Source organism: Balaenoptera borealis (assembly GCF_965194805.1).
Source record: "Balaenoptera borealis genome assembly, chromosome: 2".
Classification (NCBI taxonomy): domain Eukaryota; kingdom Metazoa; phylum Chordata; class Mammalia; order Artiodactyla; family Balaenopteridae; genus Balaenoptera; species Balaenoptera borealis.
Genome location: NC_138867.1, coordinates 146,979,139 through 147,000,899, shown reverse-complemented (window position 1 = coordinate 147,000,899; position 21,761 = coordinate 146,979,139). Strand labels below are relative to the sequence as shown.

General features: G+C 37.8%; 1 protein-coding gene and 1 long non-coding RNA gene across 7 annotated transcripts in view; one reads left to right on the top strand and one right to left on the bottom strand.

Moving 5' to 3' along the window:
- GABRB2 (gamma-aminobutyric acid type A receptor subunit beta2) overlaps positions 1–19,779 on the top strand; it is a 297,652-nt gene extending 277,873 nt beyond the window's left edge. For 5 of the 6 annotated variants that reach the window (XM_082378776.1, XM_082378777.1, XM_082378779.1 and 2 more), the window contains one exon: positions 13,824–19,779. In XM_082378776.1, the coding sequence (XP_082234902.1) occupies positions 13,824–14,171 (348 nt within the window). In that variant the 3' untranslated portion in view covers positions 14,172–19,779. The remainder of the gene's footprint in view (positions 1–13,823) is intronic. The other variant, XM_082378781.1, reaches the window with a different exon arrangement.
- Positions 1–21,761, bottom strand: part of LOC309622730 — a 400,144-nt gene that overhangs the window by 302,755 nt on the left and 75,628 nt on the right. The gene's annotated exons all lie outside the window — the stretch shown is intronic.

Below are 21,761 nucleotides of genomic sequence, written 5' to 3'. Positions count from 1 at the left end.
TGACTTCCAGGCAGGCCTGTATTTTTATAGTCTAGTTAACTACAGGACCAATCTCTTCCTATTCTTCATTACACCTACTTCATGCTTTTATATGATATCCTTGGCCGGATATATTTTTTCCTTTTTTATTTTTCTTTTTCTTTATTGATTTATTTATTTTTGGCTGTGTTGGGTCTTCATTGCTGCTACGCGGGTTTTCTCTAGTTGCGGCGAGCGGGGGTTACTCTTCATTGCGGTGCGCAGGCTTCTCATTGCGGTGGCTTCTCTTGTTGCAGAGCATGGGCTCTAGGCGCACGGGCTTCAGTAGTTGTGGCTCGCGGGCTCTAGAATGCAGGCTCAGTAGTTGTGGTGCATGGGCTTAGTTGCTCCGCGGCATGTGGGATTCTCCCAGGCCAGGGCTCGAACCCATGTCCCCTGCATTGGCAGGCGGATTCTTAACCCCTGCGCCACCAGAGAAGCCCGCCTTAGCCGGATTTGAATGTGTGATCCTGGACTTAGTCTAACCCTCTCAGTAATTCAATTTAGCAAGTTTTATTCTGAGTACTTATTTTGTATCAACTGTAGTGGTCAGCATTAGGGACACGTAAGCAACAGGATACACGTTTGCCATCATGAGGGAAACAAGGATTCAGCAAGATTGTATCAAGAGGACTGACCCTGGCGGAAGGAGTTAGCAAAAACTTCCCTAAATTCACATAGACTTTCTAGAAGAAGAACACCGAGGCCCAGAATCCGCCAGGATTAGAACTGGCTCTCATCTCTAGAGTTGGTGTTTTTTCCACTCTGCTGTGAGTGTTGGAAGGGGCAGGGACCCATATGAGGGGACCAAAAAGCCTTTACCTCTCAGCCTTTACCTCAGCCTTTACTTATCAGACCCACATGAGCAGCCTCAGTCCACTGGACAGGCCAGGCTTGTTGAGTGTCTTTTTACTACTGACCCTGTATTAGTCATAACTTTTATGAAAGCCTTCTCTTCTGGGGTCCTTTGGAGAGAAGAGCCTTCCTCTTTCTGCTCCTGAGGTCTACCTCTTACTTCCTCTAAAAGCTTCACTGTCACTTGAAACAAGAACTTAAAACCTCACCAAACTCACTTGATTTATCCACTTGTCCAGATGGATTATTTTGGTGTATGACTGAAGCAGAATCTTTCCACCTTATGACAACGATAGAGCCACACAAGTGACTGATCCATAAACAACAAATGCATTAATGTGATTCCTTAACAAGGAATCAGTCCACTAAGATAACCTCAAGATATGTATTCACATGATTTACCCATGAGAATTTAAAAATTGAAAATCAAAACAACAATTAAGTCGCTCATATCTTAAAGCCACCAGTGTCCACTTCATAAGTATTTTACCCCATAGTGAAAATACTTAGTAGAAAAAGTACAAGGTTTGAATCTGCAAACATAAATTTAAATTATTGTTTTACCACTTAACTACCCAAGAACTTTGGGATTTTGGTGGGAAGGGTTATTTACAAAATGCTGATAATACTAACTCATAATATGGTTGTGAGATTTCAAACATTTACAATAGCCTCACAGAAGCAAAAAAAAAGACAGGGTAAAAATAACCTCAGCCCTTTTATTTTTCTACTAGCTTTTATGAAAAATGGCCATCCTCCTGCAACTACCTGGTATTTCAGCAATATTCTCCTATTATTTATATTCCACTTCTAAACTCCATATCTGGTTACTATTTCTCCATTTACTTCGGTAGAGGGATTTGAAATTGTCAAAGATGTTGGCCTTCTCTTGGATCTCCATTTCATATTCTACTTGGGTAAAACTTGCTTTCACCTCTTAGAACGCTGAGTACATGCTAGGTAGTTTCAGAGTGTTTTTCTCTTGGAAAGAGTGTTCTGGATATTCCCAGATGGTTAACAGTTCATTGCCTTAACATTTAAAGTTACTCAGGGCACAATGTCACTTCATGGACAATAAAACAAGGTCTCCTACCCACACACTAGTCACAGTAATTGAAAATTGCAGAGTTAGGATTTCTTGGATTTTTTTTGCAATTTCTCACTCTTCTCTGGATGATATGAGTGGTGAACTAGGATTTAAAATAGCCCTGTTGTCCCTTCCCAAATAAGCGTGTGATGCTGCTGGGTCACTGACGGATGCGATTTGTTTCTCTATGTAAGACAATAGGACAAGGACATCTCTCCAGAACATATACCTATCACTGAAAAAGTTTCAGGAAAAGAAGCAGCAAACCTGAAATCAGTCCTGGAATTAGCTATTTATTATATAAAATAAGGTCCACTCTTCATTGTTTAATGCAGTATCTTTTAAGCAAAGTGGAACTCAGTTAACCGAATGTGTTTCTTTTCTTTTTGGAGAAAGATGTTGGGATGGGAATGGGAAGAAGGAAAAGAAAACCTCTTCATCCAAATGTTTAGCATGAACTTGCCACTGTTAGAACCATCAGTGCATGGGTCAGTCTGGAAAAGAAGTCCATCCCTCTACCTAACAGAACAGCTGAACAATCTATGTGAAAACTGCCCTCGTTCACAGAGGATCATTTGTGGAAGGTCCAGAATGCTGGTGCAAATAAATCAGCCTGTTTCCCAAAATTTCAGCATCTCATTCTTGATTGATAAGCACAATAATTCCAGGTAAAGCATAATTTCAACAGCAGATTGTTGAATGGGGAACAGAGGACTTTTTTTTATTGGCATTGGCCTGCTTAGTAGGACCTCTCCGAAAACCCTTGTCAGGAATGGACACTTGTGAGTTAAAAGTCAACTGTAGAAAGCAAGTAGTGTAGACCCTTGGACAAAAGCAAGGCCTGCAGCAAGCTTCTTGCAAAGGCAATTTATCTGCAGAGAATGACAATTTATTCATTAGTCTCTCCCTTTCATCTGTTTCCCTTCATGTATTTTTGGTTTCCTTCTCTCTCATTTTAATTACTGTCAACAATAATCTCATGGGTGTTTAAATAGGTGAAAATTACAAGACAAAAAATATTGATCAGTATATTTTGTTATGTTTTCCAGGGCAGTAGAGATTGCTCCATGCTCTTTCTGATAAGTTAAAGAGGAACCATCTCTTGTTAAATGTTCTTACCAAAAAAAGGGACGGTTTAGTGGTTTCTCCTGTGTCTCTACAAGACAAGTGAAGAGAAAGGCAATTAGGAAGGCCACTTGGGCAAGTCTGGAAAAGGTGGGATGGAGGCTTATGTTTTAAAAAAGATTAGCTAAATTCATGTGACAGTTGCTATTCCTTCCATTTTCTGAAATTTCATCACCTAAGTACAGCCTGATACTGAGAAGGCATTCCAAGAAAGAACTTATAATTGAAGAAAGTGTCAAGATATGCAATTGTATAGTTTTATCCTCAGGAGTAGGAACCTTGGAACAAACAGATTAAGTGCCAGCTGTACTACTTATTAACCGCAGCTCTGGGCAAATCACTAACTATCCTTAATTCTCAATCTCCTTATTTTTAAAATAAGACTATTAATAATAATAACTTCCTCATATGTTATTGTCAAGATTAAATATTACAACCTAGCAATTCCACTCCTGGATATATATATATCCGAAAAAAAAAACCCCAAAAAACTCTAATTTGAAAAGATATATGCCACCCCAGTGTTCACAGCAGCATTATTTACAATAGCCAAGATATGGAAACAACCTAAGTGTCCATCAACAGATGAATGGATAAAGAAGATGTGGTGTATACACACAATGGAATACTACTCAGCCATAAAAAAGAATGAAATTTTGCCATTTGCAGCAACATGGATGGACTTGGAGGGCATTATGCTAAGTGAAATAAGTCAGACAGAGAAAGACAAATACTGTATGTTATCACTTATATGTGGAATATTAAAAATACAACAAACTGTTGAATATACCAAAAAAGAAGCAGACTCACAGATACAGAGAACAAACTAGTGATTACCGGGGTGGGGTGGGGGGCAACATAGGGATGGGGGAGTGGAAGGTACGAAGTACTGGGTATAAGATAGGCTCAAGGATGTATACAACACAGGGAATATAGCTAATATTTTGGAATAACTATACATGGAAAGTAACCTTTCAAAATTGTAGAAAAAATTAAAATTAAAAAATATTTTTAAAAGATTAAATATTATAGTTGTGTAAAGACTTTAACACAATGCCTGTCTCTAGTAAATAATAAATGGAAGTTACATGTGTTCTCTCTCTATGAAAACTGCTTTTCAGCTTGATGGTGTGGACAATGCTTAGAACTTCAGCTTTTTCATTGTTCCTCAAGGCCTCTGCTGCTGCTTTATTTAGTCACGTCCTTCTGCTACTGTACCACAGACCAGTAGTTTTCCAAATGTGAACCCTAGCCCAGGATCACCTGGGAACTTTTTAGAAATTCAGATTACTGAGCCTCCCAGACTTACTAACTGAGGAATTCTGGGAGGGGGCCCAGAGATCTGTGTTTTAACAAGGCTTCCCAGGGAACTCTGACGCACCTTAAAGTCTGGGAGCCACTAAAATAGGCTCTCCCCCCACCAAACCACTACCTGAGTCAGGCTTCCTTGGCTAATTTTAGGAGATGCTGAAGGCAGCATGGAATCTTATTGAATTGAAATAATCATCAACAGACAGGAGCTATTACACTGTTTTATTACTTACAAGTAGTAAGATCTTAATTAACTCACTTCATTTTTCTGAACTTCTGTTTCCTGACCTGTAAAATGGAAATACAGCCTCTTCTGCAGTGGCGCAGTAGGTACGTCCTTCAAAAAAAACCCTCACGCCAGCAACCACCTTCCAAAAACAAATATTTCAAAGGGGAAAAAAGGAAAGATAATAGTTGTTCAATTTCACATGCATAATTTAAAAGTTACTTTTATTTTATTTAAACAATAAAGGTGATTAAAAGTAAATAAACTCTACAGATAATTTACTATTACAAGCTCAACATAATAAATTAAAAAGGCTCTCCCCTTTTACCACCTGAGGTACATATAAAAGAGCCTGTTCAAACACATATACAAAGCTTTTACCCTTGACCTTTGCTCCCAACACAGTTCACATCCTTTGAAGGGAAAAGAGTAGTAAACAAGACAAGGGGGAAAAAGGAAAATGCAGCCAGTTAACCAGCTAGCCACCAAACCCAGCAGCTGCCAGATGCTTTTGGTCCCAGCCAGAAGGATTGAAACCCAACACTGTTCTGCATACTGAAGATTGTATTACTCTAACAGAGTTCCTTAATTTCAGTTGGAGTTGTGAAAAATTCTTATTATAGGTGGAATATGTCTCTAATGTCTTTCCTGCCCTGCCTATGTTATAGGGTTGTTGAGACCCATAAACAAGACGAATTGTGTCTCAGTTAAGATTCTTCGAGTCTCAAGTAATAGAAAACTCAGCTCACGATGGCTTAAGCCAAAAAAAAAAAAAAAAAAAAAATAAGAGAGACATGTATTATCTTGCTTAGCATCAGCAAGTCAGGCATGTCCAGATACAGACGCAGTGTCATCAGGTCATGGATTCTCCATGTCTCCTTATGTTTGCTCCTTTTCAAGTTAGGATCTCCTCTTGCAGTTGAAGCATCTCAACAGATTCAGTAGATTCAGGGCCACATACTTCTAGGTACAAATCCAGTGGAAAACGTTTGAGAGTCTTTACTCTGGTATGCCTATCTGAAGGCTCATGACATGCCGTTGGTTCTGAAATGGGCATGTATCCATCACTGAAACAAGCACTGTGTCAGGATTGCTCTGATTGGCTACAGCCACACCTGAAGCACAGAAACTGAGAGTGGGGAAGTGGTGGTTCCTGAAATAGAATTTTTGCTAGTGGGGCTGATGAACATTCAAACCACAGATGTTTACTTACTTGCAAGTGTTGTAGTAACAGGACCTTACATTAGCACTCATCTTTAGTGATGTATTTAAATCAAGACACTCTTATCTACCCCCTCATTAAGGAAATTTTGCAAGCCTCCAAGTGACTGCCCCTACCATGCACTGAGACCGTCTTCTTTTATGAGTTGTAGAGTGCTGTAGGGGTTCGGAGCTCTGGCTGTGCCTTAGCATGGCACACTGAAAGAGACCTGATTACAGTTCCTGCTCTGCCACCTATTCACTGGGTGAACTTGTGTTAAGTTTCTTAACCTCTCCGTGCCTTATCTTCTGAGCACGAGATCTGTGCTGATCCCAGAGGACTAATGGGAAACTGAAAAGTCAGTATGTAAAATGCTTAGTCTTAGCTACTAGATACTACTCACTAAATTCCATTCTCGTGCATAAAAATGGGGCATCTGCCATGTAAGTGGTCCAGGGTATCATTGGAAATGTTGTTTCCAGATCTCGGGTGCCTGAGCCTGCTGCTCTAGCGAGAGACCTGTATGAATAGAGGCAGAAGCCTTAGAGTAGAAAAGGAACTGAAGGGGTAGTCCCATGCAGTTCCAGTCTTCAGAATGGTGTTGCCAAATTAAATCCATCGTACTGATGAAGCATGAAGACGTTAAGTGAGATACTAAGTGTCACAAAATTAATTTCATTCAATCAGCATTTATTTCTTGAGCATCTGCTGCGTTCCAGGCACTAGGTACAAATTTTTAGTTATGAGATAAATAGTTACTAGGGATATACTGTACAACATGATGACTATAGTGAACACAGCTGTATGATATATAGGAAAGTTAAGAGAGTAAATCCTAAGAGTTCTCATCCCAAATTTTTTTTCCTTTTTTTTTTTTCTTTTCTTTTCTTTGTATTGTATCTACATGAGAAGATGGATGTTAGCTTAACCTATTATGGTAATCATTTCACAATATATGTAAATCAAACCATCATGCTGTGTGCCTTAAAATTATACAGTGATATATGTCAATTATTTCTCAGTAAAACTGGAAACAGAAAAAGTAAAATACAGAAAAATTGATTAAAAAATTTTTTTAAATTATTGGCAATAGATATATTCTGAGTCTTCACCAAAATAAATATACTATATTATTAATAATAGCTTGTTGCAGTTAAGTTTTATTAGCCAGAGCGATGGAGGCCTCTTAAAAATAAGACACAAAAATCTTCCCTGCTTACAGAACAAAAAGCATTACATAATCATTTAATTTGGGGGATTCATGATGTCAGTATTCATCCTTTACTTTAGCTTTGCCAAGAAGAAATAATCCAAGAGAAAAAAGGGTCACCGTATCTACACAGCCACCTTAATTCTACTCCCTGGGCCCAGAATTCAACTCAGTACCGGTAACTCTGGGCTAACTCTTAAGTCCTGCCTGCTTCCCTTCCCTTGCAAGTCAATTTCTCACCCCATTCACCCCTCCACCACCCGCAGTCTGTTCAGCTCTTATTTTCAAGTTCCTTGTTGTTCTGAATTCTATTGCATTTTTGCAAGTCACATGTTGCCTGCATTTTTATTGTTCAGAATTCTTCCTTTACCCTATTTACAATGACACTGCAAATTTAAGGTGACATCTTGTAACTGGGCATTAAGGCACATCAATTAAATCAAGTTATACAAAAATGTCTCTGGCGTGTATATCAAGTGCTTAATATATGTTACCTGCGGTTTTTCTTTTTTTTTTGGCAATGAATAAGCAGATTTATTTCTTTTTCTTTCTTTTAACATCTTTATTGGGGTATAATTACTTTACAATGGTGTGTTAGTTTCTGCTTTATAATAAAGTGAATCAGCCATACCAACACACATATCCCCATATCTCTTCCCTCTTGCGTCTCCCTCCCAACCTCCCTATCCCACCCTCCCTATCCCACCCCTCTAGGTGGTCAAAAAGCACCGAGCTGATCTCCCTGTGATATGCAGCTGCTTCCCACTAGCTATCTATTTTACATTTGGTAGTGTATATATGTCCATGCCACTCTTTCACTTCGTCCCAGTTTACCCTTCCCCCTCCCCATGTCCTCAAGTCCATTCTGTACGTCTGCGTCTTTATTCCGGTCCTGCCCCTAGGTTCTTCACAACCACTTTTTTTTTTTTTCTTTAGATTCATATATATGTGTTAGCATACAATATTTGTTTTTCTCTTTCCCACTTACTTCATTCTGTATAACAGACTCTAGGTCCATCCACCACTCTACAAATAACTCAATTTCGTTTCTTATTATGGCTGAGTAATATTCCATTGTATATATATGTGCCACATCTTCCTTATCCATTCCTCTGTCGATGGACACTTAGGTTGTTTCCATTTCCTGGCTATCGTAAACAGAGCTGCAATGAACATTGTGGTACATGACTCTTTTTGAATTATGGTTTTCTCAGGGTATATGGCCAGTAGTGGGATTGCTGGGTCATATGGTAGTTCTATTTTTAGTTTTTTAAGGAACCTCCATACTGTTCTCCATAGTCGCTGTATCAATCTACGTTCCCAGCAACAGTGCAAGAGGGTTCCCTTTTCTCCACACCCTCTCCAGCATTTATTGTTTGTAGACTTTTTGATGATGGCCATTCTGACTGGTGTGAGGTGATATCTCATTGTAGTTTTGATTTGCATTTCTCTAATGATTAGTGATTTTGAGCATCCTTTCATGTGTTTGTTGGCAATCTATATATCTTCTTTGGAGAAAGGTCTCTTTAGGTCTTCTGCCCATTTTTGGATTGGGTTATTTGTTTTCTTGATATTGAGCTGCATGAGCTGCTTGTAAATTTTGGAGATTAATCCTTTGTCAGTTGCTTCGTTTGCAAATATTTTCTCCCATTCTGAGGGTTGTCTTTTCATCTTGTTTACGTTTTCCTTTGGTGTGCAAAAGCTTTTAAGTTTCATTAGGTCCCATTTGTTTATTTTTGTTTTAATTTCCATTTCTCTAGGACGTGGGGTCAAAAAGGATTTTGCTGTGATGTATGTCATAGAGTGTTCTGCCTATGTTTTCCTCTAAGAGTTTTATAGTGTCTGCCCTTACATTTAGGTCTTTAATCCATTTTGAGTTTATTTTTGTGTATGGTGTTAAGGAGTGTTCTAATTTCATGCTTTTACTTGTAGCTGTCCAGTTTTCCCAGCACCACTTACTGAAGAGGCTGTCTTTTCTCCATTGTATAGTCTCTCCTCTTTTATCAAGGATAAGGTGACCATATGTGTGTGGGTTTATCTCTGGGCTTTCTATCCGGTTCCATTGATCTATATTTCTGGTTTTGTGCCAGTACCATACCATCTTGATGACTGTAGCTTTGTAGTATAGTCTGAAGTCCGGGAGCCTGATTCCTCCAGCTCCGTTTTTCTTTCTCAAGATTGTTTTGGCTATTTGGGGTCTTTTGTGTTTCCATACAAATTGTGAAATGTTTTGTTCTAGCTCTGTGAAAAATGCCATTGGTAGTTTGATAGGGATTGCACTGAAAATGTAGATTGCTTTGGGTAGTGTAGTCATTTTCACAATGTTGATTCTTCCGATCCAAGAACGTGGTATATCTCTCCATCTGTTTGTATCATCTTTAATTTCTTTCATCAGTGTCTTATATAGTTTTCTGCATACAGAAGTATATAGTTTTCTGCATACAGGTCTTTTGTCTCCTTAGGTAGGTTTATTCCTAGGTATTTTATTCTTTTTGCTGCAATGGTAAAGGGGAGTGTTTCCTTATTTTCTCTTTCAGATTTTTCATCATTAGTGTATAGGAATGCAAGAGATTTCTGTGAATTTATTTAGTATCCTACTACTTTACTAAATTCATTGATTAGCTCTAGTAGTTTTCGAGTAGCATCTTTAGGATTCTCTATGTATAGTATTATGTCATCTGCAAACAGTGACACCTTTACTTCTTCTTTCCCGATTTTGATTCCTTTTATTTCTTTTTCTTCTCTGATTGCTGTGGCTAAAACTTCCAAAACTATGTTGAATAATAGTGGTAAGAGTGGACAACCTTGTCTTGTTCCTGATCTTACAGGAAATGGTTTCAGTTTTTCACCATTAAGAACGACGTTGGCTGTAGGTTTGTCATATATGGCCTTTATTATGTTGAGGTAAGTTCCTTCTACGCCTACTTTCTGGAGGGTTTTTATCATAAATGAATTTTGTCAAAAGCTTTTTCTGCATCTACTGAGATGATCATATGGTTTTTATCCTTCAGTTTGTTAACATGGTGTATCATTGCTTGATTTGTGTATATTGAAGAATGCTTGCATTCCTGGGATAAACCCCACTTGATCGTGGGGTTTTAATGTGCTGTTGGATTCTGTTTGCCAGTATTTTGTTGAGGATTTTTGCATCTATGTTCATCAGTGATATTGGCCTCTAGTTTTCTTTCTTTGTGACATCTTTGTCTGGTTTTGGTATCAGGGTGACGGTGGCCTCGTAGAGTGAGTTTGGGAGTATTCTGCTATATTTTCGAAGAGTTTGAGAAGGATAGGTGTTAACTCTTCTCTAAATGTTTGATAGAATTCGCCTGTGAAGCCATCTGGTCCTGGGCTTCCATTTGTTGGAAGATTTTTAATCACAGTCTCAATTTCAGTGCTTGTGTTTCGTCTGTTTCTATTTTCTATTTCTTCCTGGTTCAGTCTCAGAAGGTTGTGCATTTCTAAGAATTTGTCCATTTCTTCCAGGTTGTCCATTTTATTGGAATATAGTTGCTTGTAGTAATCTCTCATGATCCTTTGTATTTCTGCAGTGTCAGTTGTTACTTCTCCTTTTTCATTTCTAATTTTATTGATTTGAGTCCTCTGTCTCCTTTTCTTGATGAGTCTGGCTAACGGTTTATCAATTTTGTTTGTCTTCTCAAAGAACCAGCTTTTAGTTTTATTGATCTTTGCTATTGTTTTCTTTGTTTCTATTTCATTTATTTCTGCTCTGATCTTTATGATTTCTTCCCTTCTACTAACTTTGGATTTTGTTTGTTCTTTCCCTAGTTCCTTTAGGTGTCAGGTTAGATTGTTTATTGGCGATTTTTCTTGTTTCTTGAGGTAGGCTTGTATTGCTATAAACTTCCCTCTTAGGACTGCTTTTGCTGCATCCCATAGGTTTTGGATCGTCGAGTTTTCATTGTCATTTGTCTCTAGGTGTTTTTTGATTTCTTCAGTGATCTCTTGGTTATTTAGTAGTGTATTGTTTAGCTTTTACGTGTTTGTATATTTACTGATTTTTTCCTCTAATGGATATCTAGTCTCATAGCGTTGTGGTCGAAAAGATACTTGATACGATTTCAATTTTCTTAAATTTACCAAGGCTTGATTTGTGACCCATGATATGATCTATCCTGGAGAATGTTCCACGAGCACTTGAGAAGAAAGTGTATTCTGTTGTTTTTGGATGGAATGTCCTATAAATATCAATTAAGTCCATCTTGTTTAATGTATCATTTAAATCTTGTGTTTTCTTATTTATTTTAATTTTGGATGATGTGTGCATTGGTGAAAGTGGGGTGTTAAAGTCCCCTTCTATGAATGTGTTACTGTCAATTTCCCCTTTTATGGCTGTTAGCTTTTGCCTTATGTATTGAGGTGTTCCTATGTTGTGTGCATAAATATTTACAATTGTTATATCTTCTTTTTGTATTGATCCCTTGATCATTATGTAGTGTTGTTCTTTGTCTCTTGTAATAGTCTTTATTTTAAAGTCTATTTTGTCTGATATGAGAATTGCTACTCCAGCTTTCTTTTGAATTCCATTTGCATGGAATGTCTTTTTCCATCCCCTCACTTTCAGCCTGTATGTGTCCCTGGGTCTGAAGTGGGTCTCTTGTAGACAGCATATATACAGGCCTTGTTTTTGTATCCATTCAACCAGTCTACGTCTTTTGGTTGGAGCATTTAATCCATTTACATTTAAGGTAGTTATTGATATGTATGTTCCTATTACCATTTTCTTAATTGTTTTGGGTTTGTTACTGTAGATATTTCCTTCTCCTGTGTTTCCTGTCTAGGGAAGTTCCTTTAGCATTTGTTGTAAAGCTGGTTTGGTGGTGCTGAATTCTCTTAGCTTTTGCTTGTCTGTAAAGGTTTTAATTTCTCCGTCAAATCTCAATGAGATCCTTGCTGGGTAGAGTAGTGTTGGTTGTAGGTTTTTCTCCTTCATCACTTTAAATATGTCCTGCCACTCCCTTCTAGCTTGCAGAGTTTCTGCTGAAAGATCAGCTGTTAACCTCATGGGGATTCCCTTGTATGTTATTTGTTGTTTTTCCCTTGCTGCTTTTAATATTTTTTCTTTGTATTTAATTTCTGATAGTTTGATTAATGTTTCTTGGCATGTTTCTCCTTGGATTTTTCCTGAATAGGATTCTCTGCGCTTCCTGGACTTGATTGACTATTTCCTTTCCCATATTAGGGAAGTTTTCAACTATAATCTCTTCAAATATTTTCTCAGTCCCTTTCTTTTTCTCTTCGTCTTCTAGGACCCCTATATTTTGAATATTGGTGGGTTTACTGTTGTCCCAGAGGTTTCTGAGACTGTCATCAATTCTTTTCATTCTTTTTTCTTTATTCTGATCTGTGGTAGTTATTTCCCCTATTTTATCTTCCAGATCACTTATCCGTTCTTCTGCCTCAGTTATTCTGTTATTGATTCCTTCTAGAGAATTTTTAATTTCATGTATTGTGTTGTTCATCATTGTTTATTTGCTCTTTAGTTCTTCTAGGTCCTTGTTAAACGTTTCTTGTATTTCCTGCATTCTATTTCCAAGATTTTGGATCATCTTTACTATCATTGCTCTGAATTCTTTTTCAGGTAGACTGCCTATTTCCTCTTCATTTGTTTGGTCTGGTGGGTTTTTACCTTGCTCCTTCATCTGTTGTGTGTTTCTCTGTCTTCTCATTTTGCTTAACTTACTGTGTTTGGGGTCTCCTTTTCACAGGCTGCAGGTTCTTAGTTCCTGTTGTTTTTGGTGTCTGCCCCCAGTATCTAAGGTAGGTTCAGTGGGTTGTGTAGGCTTCCTGGTGGAGGGGACTGGTGCCTGTGTTCTGGTGGATGAGGCTGGATCTTGTCTTTCTGGTGGGCAGTATCGTATCCGGTGGTGTGTTTTGGGGTGTCTGTGACCTTATTATGATTTTAGGCAGCCTCTCTGCTAATGGGTGGGGTTGTGTTCCTGTCTTGCTAGTTGTTTGGCATAGGGTGTCCAGCACTGTAGCTTGCTGGTCCTTGAGTGGAGCTGGGTCTTAGCATTGAGATGGAGATCTCTGGGAGAGCTTTCACCATTTGATATTACGTGGAGCCTGGAGGTCTCTGGTGGACCAGTGTCCTGATCTTAGCTCTCCCACCTCAGAGACACAGTCCTGACCCCCGGCTGGGGCACTAAGACCCTTTTGGGAAGTCTGCAGTCTTCTGCCAGCATTTAGTAGGTGTTCTCTAGGAGTTGTTCCACACATAGATGTATTTCTGATGTATTTGTGGGGAGGAAGGTGATCTCCATGTCTTTCTCCTCTGCCATCTTGAAGACCTCTCCTTACCTACTGTTTTTAGTTCTAGTTTTATCATGAATTCACCTGTAGTTAGGCTTCTATTTTGAGCACAATTCAGTAATTCATCCTCTAATGCTATTTCATACCTAGTTCAGTTTAATTTTGTAGGTAGTTGTAATTAAGACTGTAAATTCTTTAAACGGGGGTCATGCTTTCCATTTCTCTGCATGCTCTAAGTAGAAATCATGAAAATGATACTCGCAACAATCTATTATACCTTTACGTCATTACAGCCGTCCTCTAGGGTTGGATTATTATACCATTTAATAAATGAAGAAGCTGAAACTCACATAGGTGATAGTTGCAGAGCCACAATTCAAATTTAGATCATGTCACTGCAAATCCAGTTCTCTTAACCACTATGATAAATTTCTAAACTACATATCATAGTGTCTTGTGTAATAATCACCAGTAAAGGCTTATTATTTTGAAAGTCTTGTTTGGTTCTTCTCCTTTCCAGATGGACCCCCATGAGAACATATTACTGAGCACTCTTGAGATAAAAAATGAAATGGCCACTTCCGAGGCTGTGCTGGGACTTGGAGACCCCAGGAGCACAATGCTGGCCTGCGATGCCTCCAGCATCCAGTATCGGAAAGCCGGGTTGCCCAGGCATAGTTTTGGCCGAAATGCCCTGGAACGGCACGTGGCACAGAAGAAAAGCCGCCTGCGGAGACGCGCCTCCCAACTGAAAATCACCATCCCCGACTTGACTGATGTGAATGCCATAGATCGGTGGTCCCGCATATTCTTCCCAGTGGTTTTTTCCTTCTTCAACATCGTCTATTGGCTTTACTATGTGAACTAAAACATAGCCTCCCATGGGAAGCAAGGACTAGATTCCTCCTCAAACCAGTTGTACAGCCTGACGTAGAACTTGGAAAACACATCACTCCAGGACATAAGTGATGCTAAAATACCTTAGTTGCTGGCCTATCCTGTGGTCCATTTCATACCATTTGGGTTGCTTCTGCTAAGTCATGAATACACTAAGGTCCCTGTGGTTTTCCAGTTAAAATGCAAGTGATTTGTACACATGCTGGCAAGACTGAGTCTGAGTGTCCCACTTTATCTGCTTAGTACACAGCCTATACGGAGGGCAGTCATTTAGAAGATACTCTAGAAGGGTCAATAGCGTCATCAGTCATTTTGCAGAGAAGCGGTCATACCCAGATACTTCCCATCTTCCTTCCTAAGGTTGGCATGTGATCTGCCGTGCCATGCAGACATGCTAACTGAAGATGGTCTATGCCTGTCTTATTAAGGTGATAATGGTGCCATGGGAAGTTAATTCCCACTGGATTGTAGAAGGTTCTCATGTAGTTCAAACAGGATAGGGAGAGTCAGGACAGAGACTCAGGAAACCATTTTGGCCAGGCTCTGTTTGCTTGAGCATAGGAATCAACTCCAACATCTTCCACTTTGACACTTAGAGAAGGGGAGACTTCTGAATGTTTTCATGCATGGGGGCCAAATAAATTTTTCTAAAAGGCTATTTCCGAGGTCGTTAAACTAAGAGTTAATAACCCAGAGCAGAGTGGAAAATCCAGAAACAGCTGTTGTAACAAAATTAAAGCAAGTGAGCAGCATGACCCTTATCAGCCCCTTGCAGCATCTGGTCCACACATACTGTGTTCAGTGGCGAAAGGTAGAGCAGGAGACATTTTTTTCCTCCAACCTCACAAGCTTTTGACAGCATACCTAGAGAGGTTTTTATAGTTTATCTAATAAAAAGACAACCCCCAAATAGAAAAGTTAGTGGAATTAGAAGCATCTTAGGTTACACTGGGAGTCATTCCAATATATGAATATAAAGCACAGACAGAGATAGCAAACAGGATGCTTTTCTCAGACAGTGTCAGCTGTCTCTACAACATTTTCCTACAGTTTATTTCTGAATTTAATAGGTTATTTCAAAGGAAGGATTTGTTCATTTCTTTAGAGGATTAATGGTCTTTTCCAACTTTTCTTGCTTCTGAAATTCTGATTATATTCTTAAGAGACAGACAAAGTAAGGCTTTGGAGAGCTTTTGAGAGAACTATGTTTCCTTATGTGCAGTGAAGTTCACCTTTGTATCTTTCATAGCAAACAGTACTTCAAAGATTATGTGCACAAGTAGGGTTACTTTGTAGGTTTGCTGGGTTTGATTTTTTTAAGGGTGATTTCATTGTGTATGTTGCAACCTGCCTAATCAAAGAAAATAGGAAAAGTCATGCAAAACAGAATAACATTAACATGGTGAATGTTATGAGCCTCAGTTGATACTGCAGAAAAATATATAACATAATCAGGCAGGCACGATGTATTGTTTTTATTCAATTTTTAAATTATGTCATTGTGCTTCTTTCTATACTAATTGGATATATGCATTCATATGTTGGATAGGAAAGAGAATAAGCTAATATATTTTATTCTGTCAGTGTGCGGTTCGTATTTTGCATTTCTCGGAGAAAATAGTGAATTGCTCATTTTTCCTTAGAGTTTCATTTGATTGAACTTTTTCTTGGAGGATGACTTTGCTATTTCTATTTAAAAAATAAACACTTCTTTTCAGAGTAACATCCCTAATTGTGCATAGTAGCCAAGACCAGTATCTGCCTGTGGATAAAATGTATGTTTTCTTTCCCTGATGATTCAGCAGCTTCAAATATGATGGAGTCCTGCTGCCCTTCTATTTCCACTATTAGAGGAAAAAAAAAGGTTTAGCATCCAGCTTTCTGAATTTGCCCCCCCCCCCAAATGGGATGATATTTTTTTTCACCAGCATAGGGAACTCTGGCCCTTATTTTTTTGATTATACACTTGAACACCTCTGAGTATGATCTTTGGGCAGAATCCAACCTACATGCTGCCCCTGGGCTCAGAGCAGAGAGTCCTCAAGTTTCTCCGGGGACACACTTTCCCCTGGGCAATCATTTTGGGACATCACGCTAATAAAAGTGCCTGCCCCTTGTCACTAGGGCTTAAAGTTTGAGGAGCATATATCAGGAAGGAGCATATTGACAACTCAGGTGTACAACTCCAAAATGCCATTCTGGAAAGGTTTTTCTAGAGACAACTCAGAGCTCCAATCTAAAAGTGGGCTCTTAATTGCAATTATCATAAAAGCCATAAAAATCCTTCATATTGTCATTATGGTTACAACAAAATTTTGATGTCCAGGGAAGTCAACAGAGAAATCTAGATCAAAGTGGACAGAAGCAGCTTTGCAACATGAGCCTCAAAAGCATATGACCAGGGATTCATTTCCGCCTGCAGTGATAAGAAAAATCTAGGGAAAAGGAGAAGATGGGACCTTGAAACAGAAGCCCTAGAGCGAAATCCATATATTGGCATTCAGTAACCGTGTAGGTAGAAAAAACTGCCTCATCCTGCCCAGAGATAACAGTAGATATAGAATTTATTCTTAAACTGTATTTTTATTGTATTTGAATTGGATTTTAGTCACCAAATTGGGGGAGGGCCAGGGAGGGGTGCTAGATCTTTAAGTCTTCAAAAAGACCAGTCAGCTTGATATCCAGTGTTTAAATTTAAGGACCACAAAAGTGTGTTTTGGCAATTCTGATATGGTATTACTATCAGTTTATACATATATGTATAGTTTTTCTTTTGGTAAAAAAACAGCCAGATAGCCAGCAATTAAGGTGTTTTTCGTCTTTGTGAAATTCATAGGCAAATTCTGACTCTAAAATGCACAGTCTAAATGAAATCTTTGATCTCAATCTGTATATATATTGTACATGACTGCTAGTAGGTATGAAATGCATTTTCAGAACTGAAAACTCATGCAACATAATCATGTGTTTGCATAAGGAATGTTACAATTCTTTGTACTGCAATTCAATAACGGGAAAAGATTTAAGCAGTGCCATCTAGACCTTTTCTCATTTCTTCAAAAGCAGTGCTAAGTGAAAAAATAATAATAATAAAAAAAATGGTTTAGGAACCGGAAGACTTTACATTCTAGCATTAGGAACACAAAAAAATCTGTCAGCTTACAAAAGCACAATGCATAGAGAAAGTTCAGTGGAATGCATAATGGGGAAATGAGTCACGTTTATTCTAATCAAGACCCGCATTAAATTGGCAACTAAGACAATTTCCATTTTCTATAGGTAACTGTTGTCCAATTTTATGATTAAAGTCATACTCAATAACAAAAGCAGCCAACAAACAGGTCTACAACATATCCACATGTATATATGTGTATATATAGATCCATGTAAACATACATACATATATATGCATTCATATGTTGGAAAACAAAAGGAATAAGCTAATATGTTTTATTTCCTTCATTAAATCAGTGTATGAATATTTTTCATTTGGCAACTGACAAATCAACATATTGAAACAAGTAATACAGGGTACTGAGCATTTCTCTATCAGCGAATCAATGCCTACAGTTCTTATGAACCACGGCACAGTTTGACACTACAATAGTACTGTACCTCAGAACATGGAAATTAACTAGTTCTCACATTGCTTGTCTACTTATTCTCTTTTTCAAGGAAACAAATAACATTGTCCATTGGTGATTTAAAAAGAAAAATGTCTTAAGAAAACACAAAATGATAAAAAAAAAAAAAAATTCCTCCCAGGAGGAGGAAAAAAAATAACTAAACCCCACCATGTTGGTTAGGGCAGATACTCTCAACTGTAGCAATCATGCCATTTTGCTGAGTATACAGAGTCCATGTAATGTGAGCAACCATAATTTTCACTGAACGTGTGTAAATATTAAAACAGATTTCTTAAATATTTTTAACTTCTAATTTGTATTTTATGGTAAGGTAACACGCTAATTCTGTTTATGGCTTAAGTTGATGTGTTATTATGTAAATAATTAAACATGCTGTAAATGAATAGTCGATAGATACAAATAATTGTTTAGGTTTTTTTCCCTTAATTTTTATTTATTTTTTACTAAGTACAGTTGCTGCAGCCCCAGCAGAGAAATTTAAACATCCTTTTGCATAAATGGTTTGGGATCCCAGACAGAAGGGTTTCAATTTGCTATCACACAGACACACAGACACACAGACACACACACACACACACACACACAACACACATACTCTTTTACTTGCCAGCTCAGTCATTCCCACTCTTGCCCTTTCTATGGGAAATACTATAGTGTTTATGTAGTCGATGAAACAACCAAGAGATAGCCTTAGAAATGGCAACTGGGAAAAGCAGAAATGATCATTGATTACTTGATAGAATTTTTTATATGTAAGAGTTTAAGAAATCAAAGATCATAACTTAAATCTCAATTTTCAAAGAGTAAAGGTTTATATTGATGGCACTTGAGGAAATAAAAATGCTTACTATTCATACCTGCTCCAGAAATGTGTTACACATAATACATAGAGAAGACCTTTTTTTTAATAATAGCATTTTGTCCTTAGGTAGTATTGTTCCTTTTAACCAAAGACTCCAGAATTATTAAAAAATAAATAAGGAAAGGAAAAAGAAAAAATGAGGGAAAATGGGAAAAAAAGACACTGCTTCACACCAAAGGTTTAAAAAATATTTTCCACATACACTAGGAACATTGTAAAAAGTAGTAAGGAGCCAACAGAATGCTAATTAAGATACCACACTAAACAAGTCATTTAAGAAAAAAAAAACACTTAAATATCTATTAGTTATTTGCAAATTGAAGTAAAACATTTCTGTAAATCCATAGATGAATGCAAAACGCTGACATCGGGTTTTAATTTGCTTTGAGAATTTGTTTTGTGAAAAAGGTAAATGTGATCCAAAATGAAGAACAAATCTTTGTGTTTTTTTAACTTTAAAACCAAATGTCTCTTTCCTGTCACATGTCATTATTCTGATGCCCATATGTGTGTCCTGGCACCATCTGAAGCAAGTTGACAGTTTCATCAGCTTGTATCTTTCTCTTTTTAGTTCAATAATTTGAGTTCAGTGGTCATTTTAAACATATTAATTCAAAGTTGAAAATAATTTAAATTCCATAACATTTTAAAGTTTTTATTTGCATGGGTGTTTAAATAGTTCTGTTATGAATATTGTCCCTGCACAGTTCTGAATTGTCCTTTTATAAAAAGTGATATTCTAGTTTCTTCACAATGTAGTGATTATCAGCCTTACTAATTACCTTGTAGCCTTTCTTAATATGCACATAATGCACATTTTCCAATGGCTAGAAAATGCAAAACACAAGTGGATATCATTGCATCTATTTTCATGTCTTTCTAAAAAACAGGACTACTACAATCTCTGGGATACATGAGATAGTAACAAATGAGGGTTATAAATGCCTAACACATAAGAATTATTTTCTTGGATTTAAACATTACAGCCACTTTCAGCATGTAAATATATAATAATGTTGGCTAGTGTGTAATTCTTGAACTAAGAAGTATAAATAAAACTTAAAACGATGTGTGTATAAGTGGTTTCATTGAGTTCAGAATTTTTTTGATCTATGACTATGAGTTAGATTGTAGAATTATAGCTTTTCTAAAAAGCAATAAAAATTTGAGAACTTGAGATGGGCTCTAGGGCAGACTTGAGTTTGAGCTCTGATTTGTCACATATTAGGTGTATGATTGCGCAGCTATCTAATCCATCCGCCTCTCATTTTTCTTATCTGAAGAAAAAAATATAATTGTACCTCCTTCATAGAGCTGTTGTATAGTTGAAATGAAATAACCCGTAAGAAGTCCTTAGCATAGTACAAACACGTTAAGTGGTGTGTAAACAGTAGATGACAGTAGATAATAGCAACAACAGTAGTGTTGCTATTATTAATTATAATCGTTACTAGAATATTCAGCATGTTTTATCATGAATTCTATCATGATACCTAAAACGTCATAGTAATTATTAAATGTTCTCTTAGGTTATATACTTATGGGTAATTAATTAAGAACTTGGCTTCAATCATGAAAATATATGACAAACGTGATTCATTTAACATTCTACATATGTCCTCTGAAGACGTTACACTAAGTACTTTGTGAATTGAATACTTACTTAATCCTTACCATATTCCTAAGAGTAGCAGAAATTCAAGATCAGAAAGAATAAGTACCTTGCCCGTGAGAGTAGAAGAACTTGGATTCCTACCCAGCCTGGACTCACCCGCAATTCCTTGCAAATTCCACCTCATCATTAAAAGTGGGTGCCCAGGCATGTTCAGTTCTCATTCATTTTGGTCATTTCCCAAGAAACATTTGCAGAGAGCCTGCCATCTGCCAGACCTTGTAATGCTAGTGGAAAATTAGCGCTTAGGCTCACAAGGCCCCTACCCTCTTGGATTATATGGAAGCTCTCAAATGCATGGGAACTCTCCTGAGGCCAGCTAATTAGTTGGGGACAAGCCTAGTGTCTTTCACTCTTATTGACTTTCAAATGTCCAAATAGCACCTCATAGACTCTGTCCACCTGAGCAAGGCAGCCTGTCAGGGCAAAATTGTCCAATAAAGTCATGATTAAAAGGAGCTATAGCTACCAAGGGATGACACTACCGAAAAAAACTCACCTATAGTGAAGACGCAGTTCCTGCCAGCTTACATTGCAAATTGCAAATCGTATCATCTAGAAATGTACAATTCTTCCATTTGCATTTGCTATCCTTCATGCTAACTTTCAACATTTCTGTCCAGCAGAGAGAACACATGTACGCTCAAATCCAAAAACACGTTCATATAACTGGTGGTGCGTGCGTGCGTGTGTGTGCGTGTGTGTTCGTGAGCCTGTGTGGGCGGGGTATGCTGAGAGGGCCAATAGGAAATGCTACTGTAGGTGGGGTCATGGTCTATTACTTACCTTGAGAGGAGAACATTCCCAGATATTTCCCCCCGAAAAAGCTAATCAATTGGTAATGAGAAAATTCCCCCACTCATATTCTAACTACTATAATTTCCTAAAGTGAAACTACCCTTGCTCTCTTCTGAAACTTGTTCTAATTATGAAATATCATATGACATTTCCCATACAGAGTATTTTTGTAAACTGTTAGATCCACCTCCCAGAATAATACCAGTTTAGTGAGAAAAATTCTCAGGGATGGCAGGACACACAATCAGTCCACAGTCCTTGATTTCCTAAAGCAGACAGCAACAAAATAAACACATTCTTGTCTCTTCAAATCTCTGTATCTGAGCATTAGCCAAATGTGCACATTACCTACTACAGCATCACCCCACCACATGGCCTAGAACCAAGGAATGATCATGGGATGACAAGTTCCAGACAAGCCCCAAACGATTAGGCTTCTTATCAATGTCTTGATTTGTGCATGTTCTGATCTTTCCTTTTGTTTCCGGTAGCCAACTAGGTCATTAGTATTTATATATATATATATATATGTATCTTTTCATTTCAGAGATTTGTATTGGATAGAAGGGAGACACTGCTGGA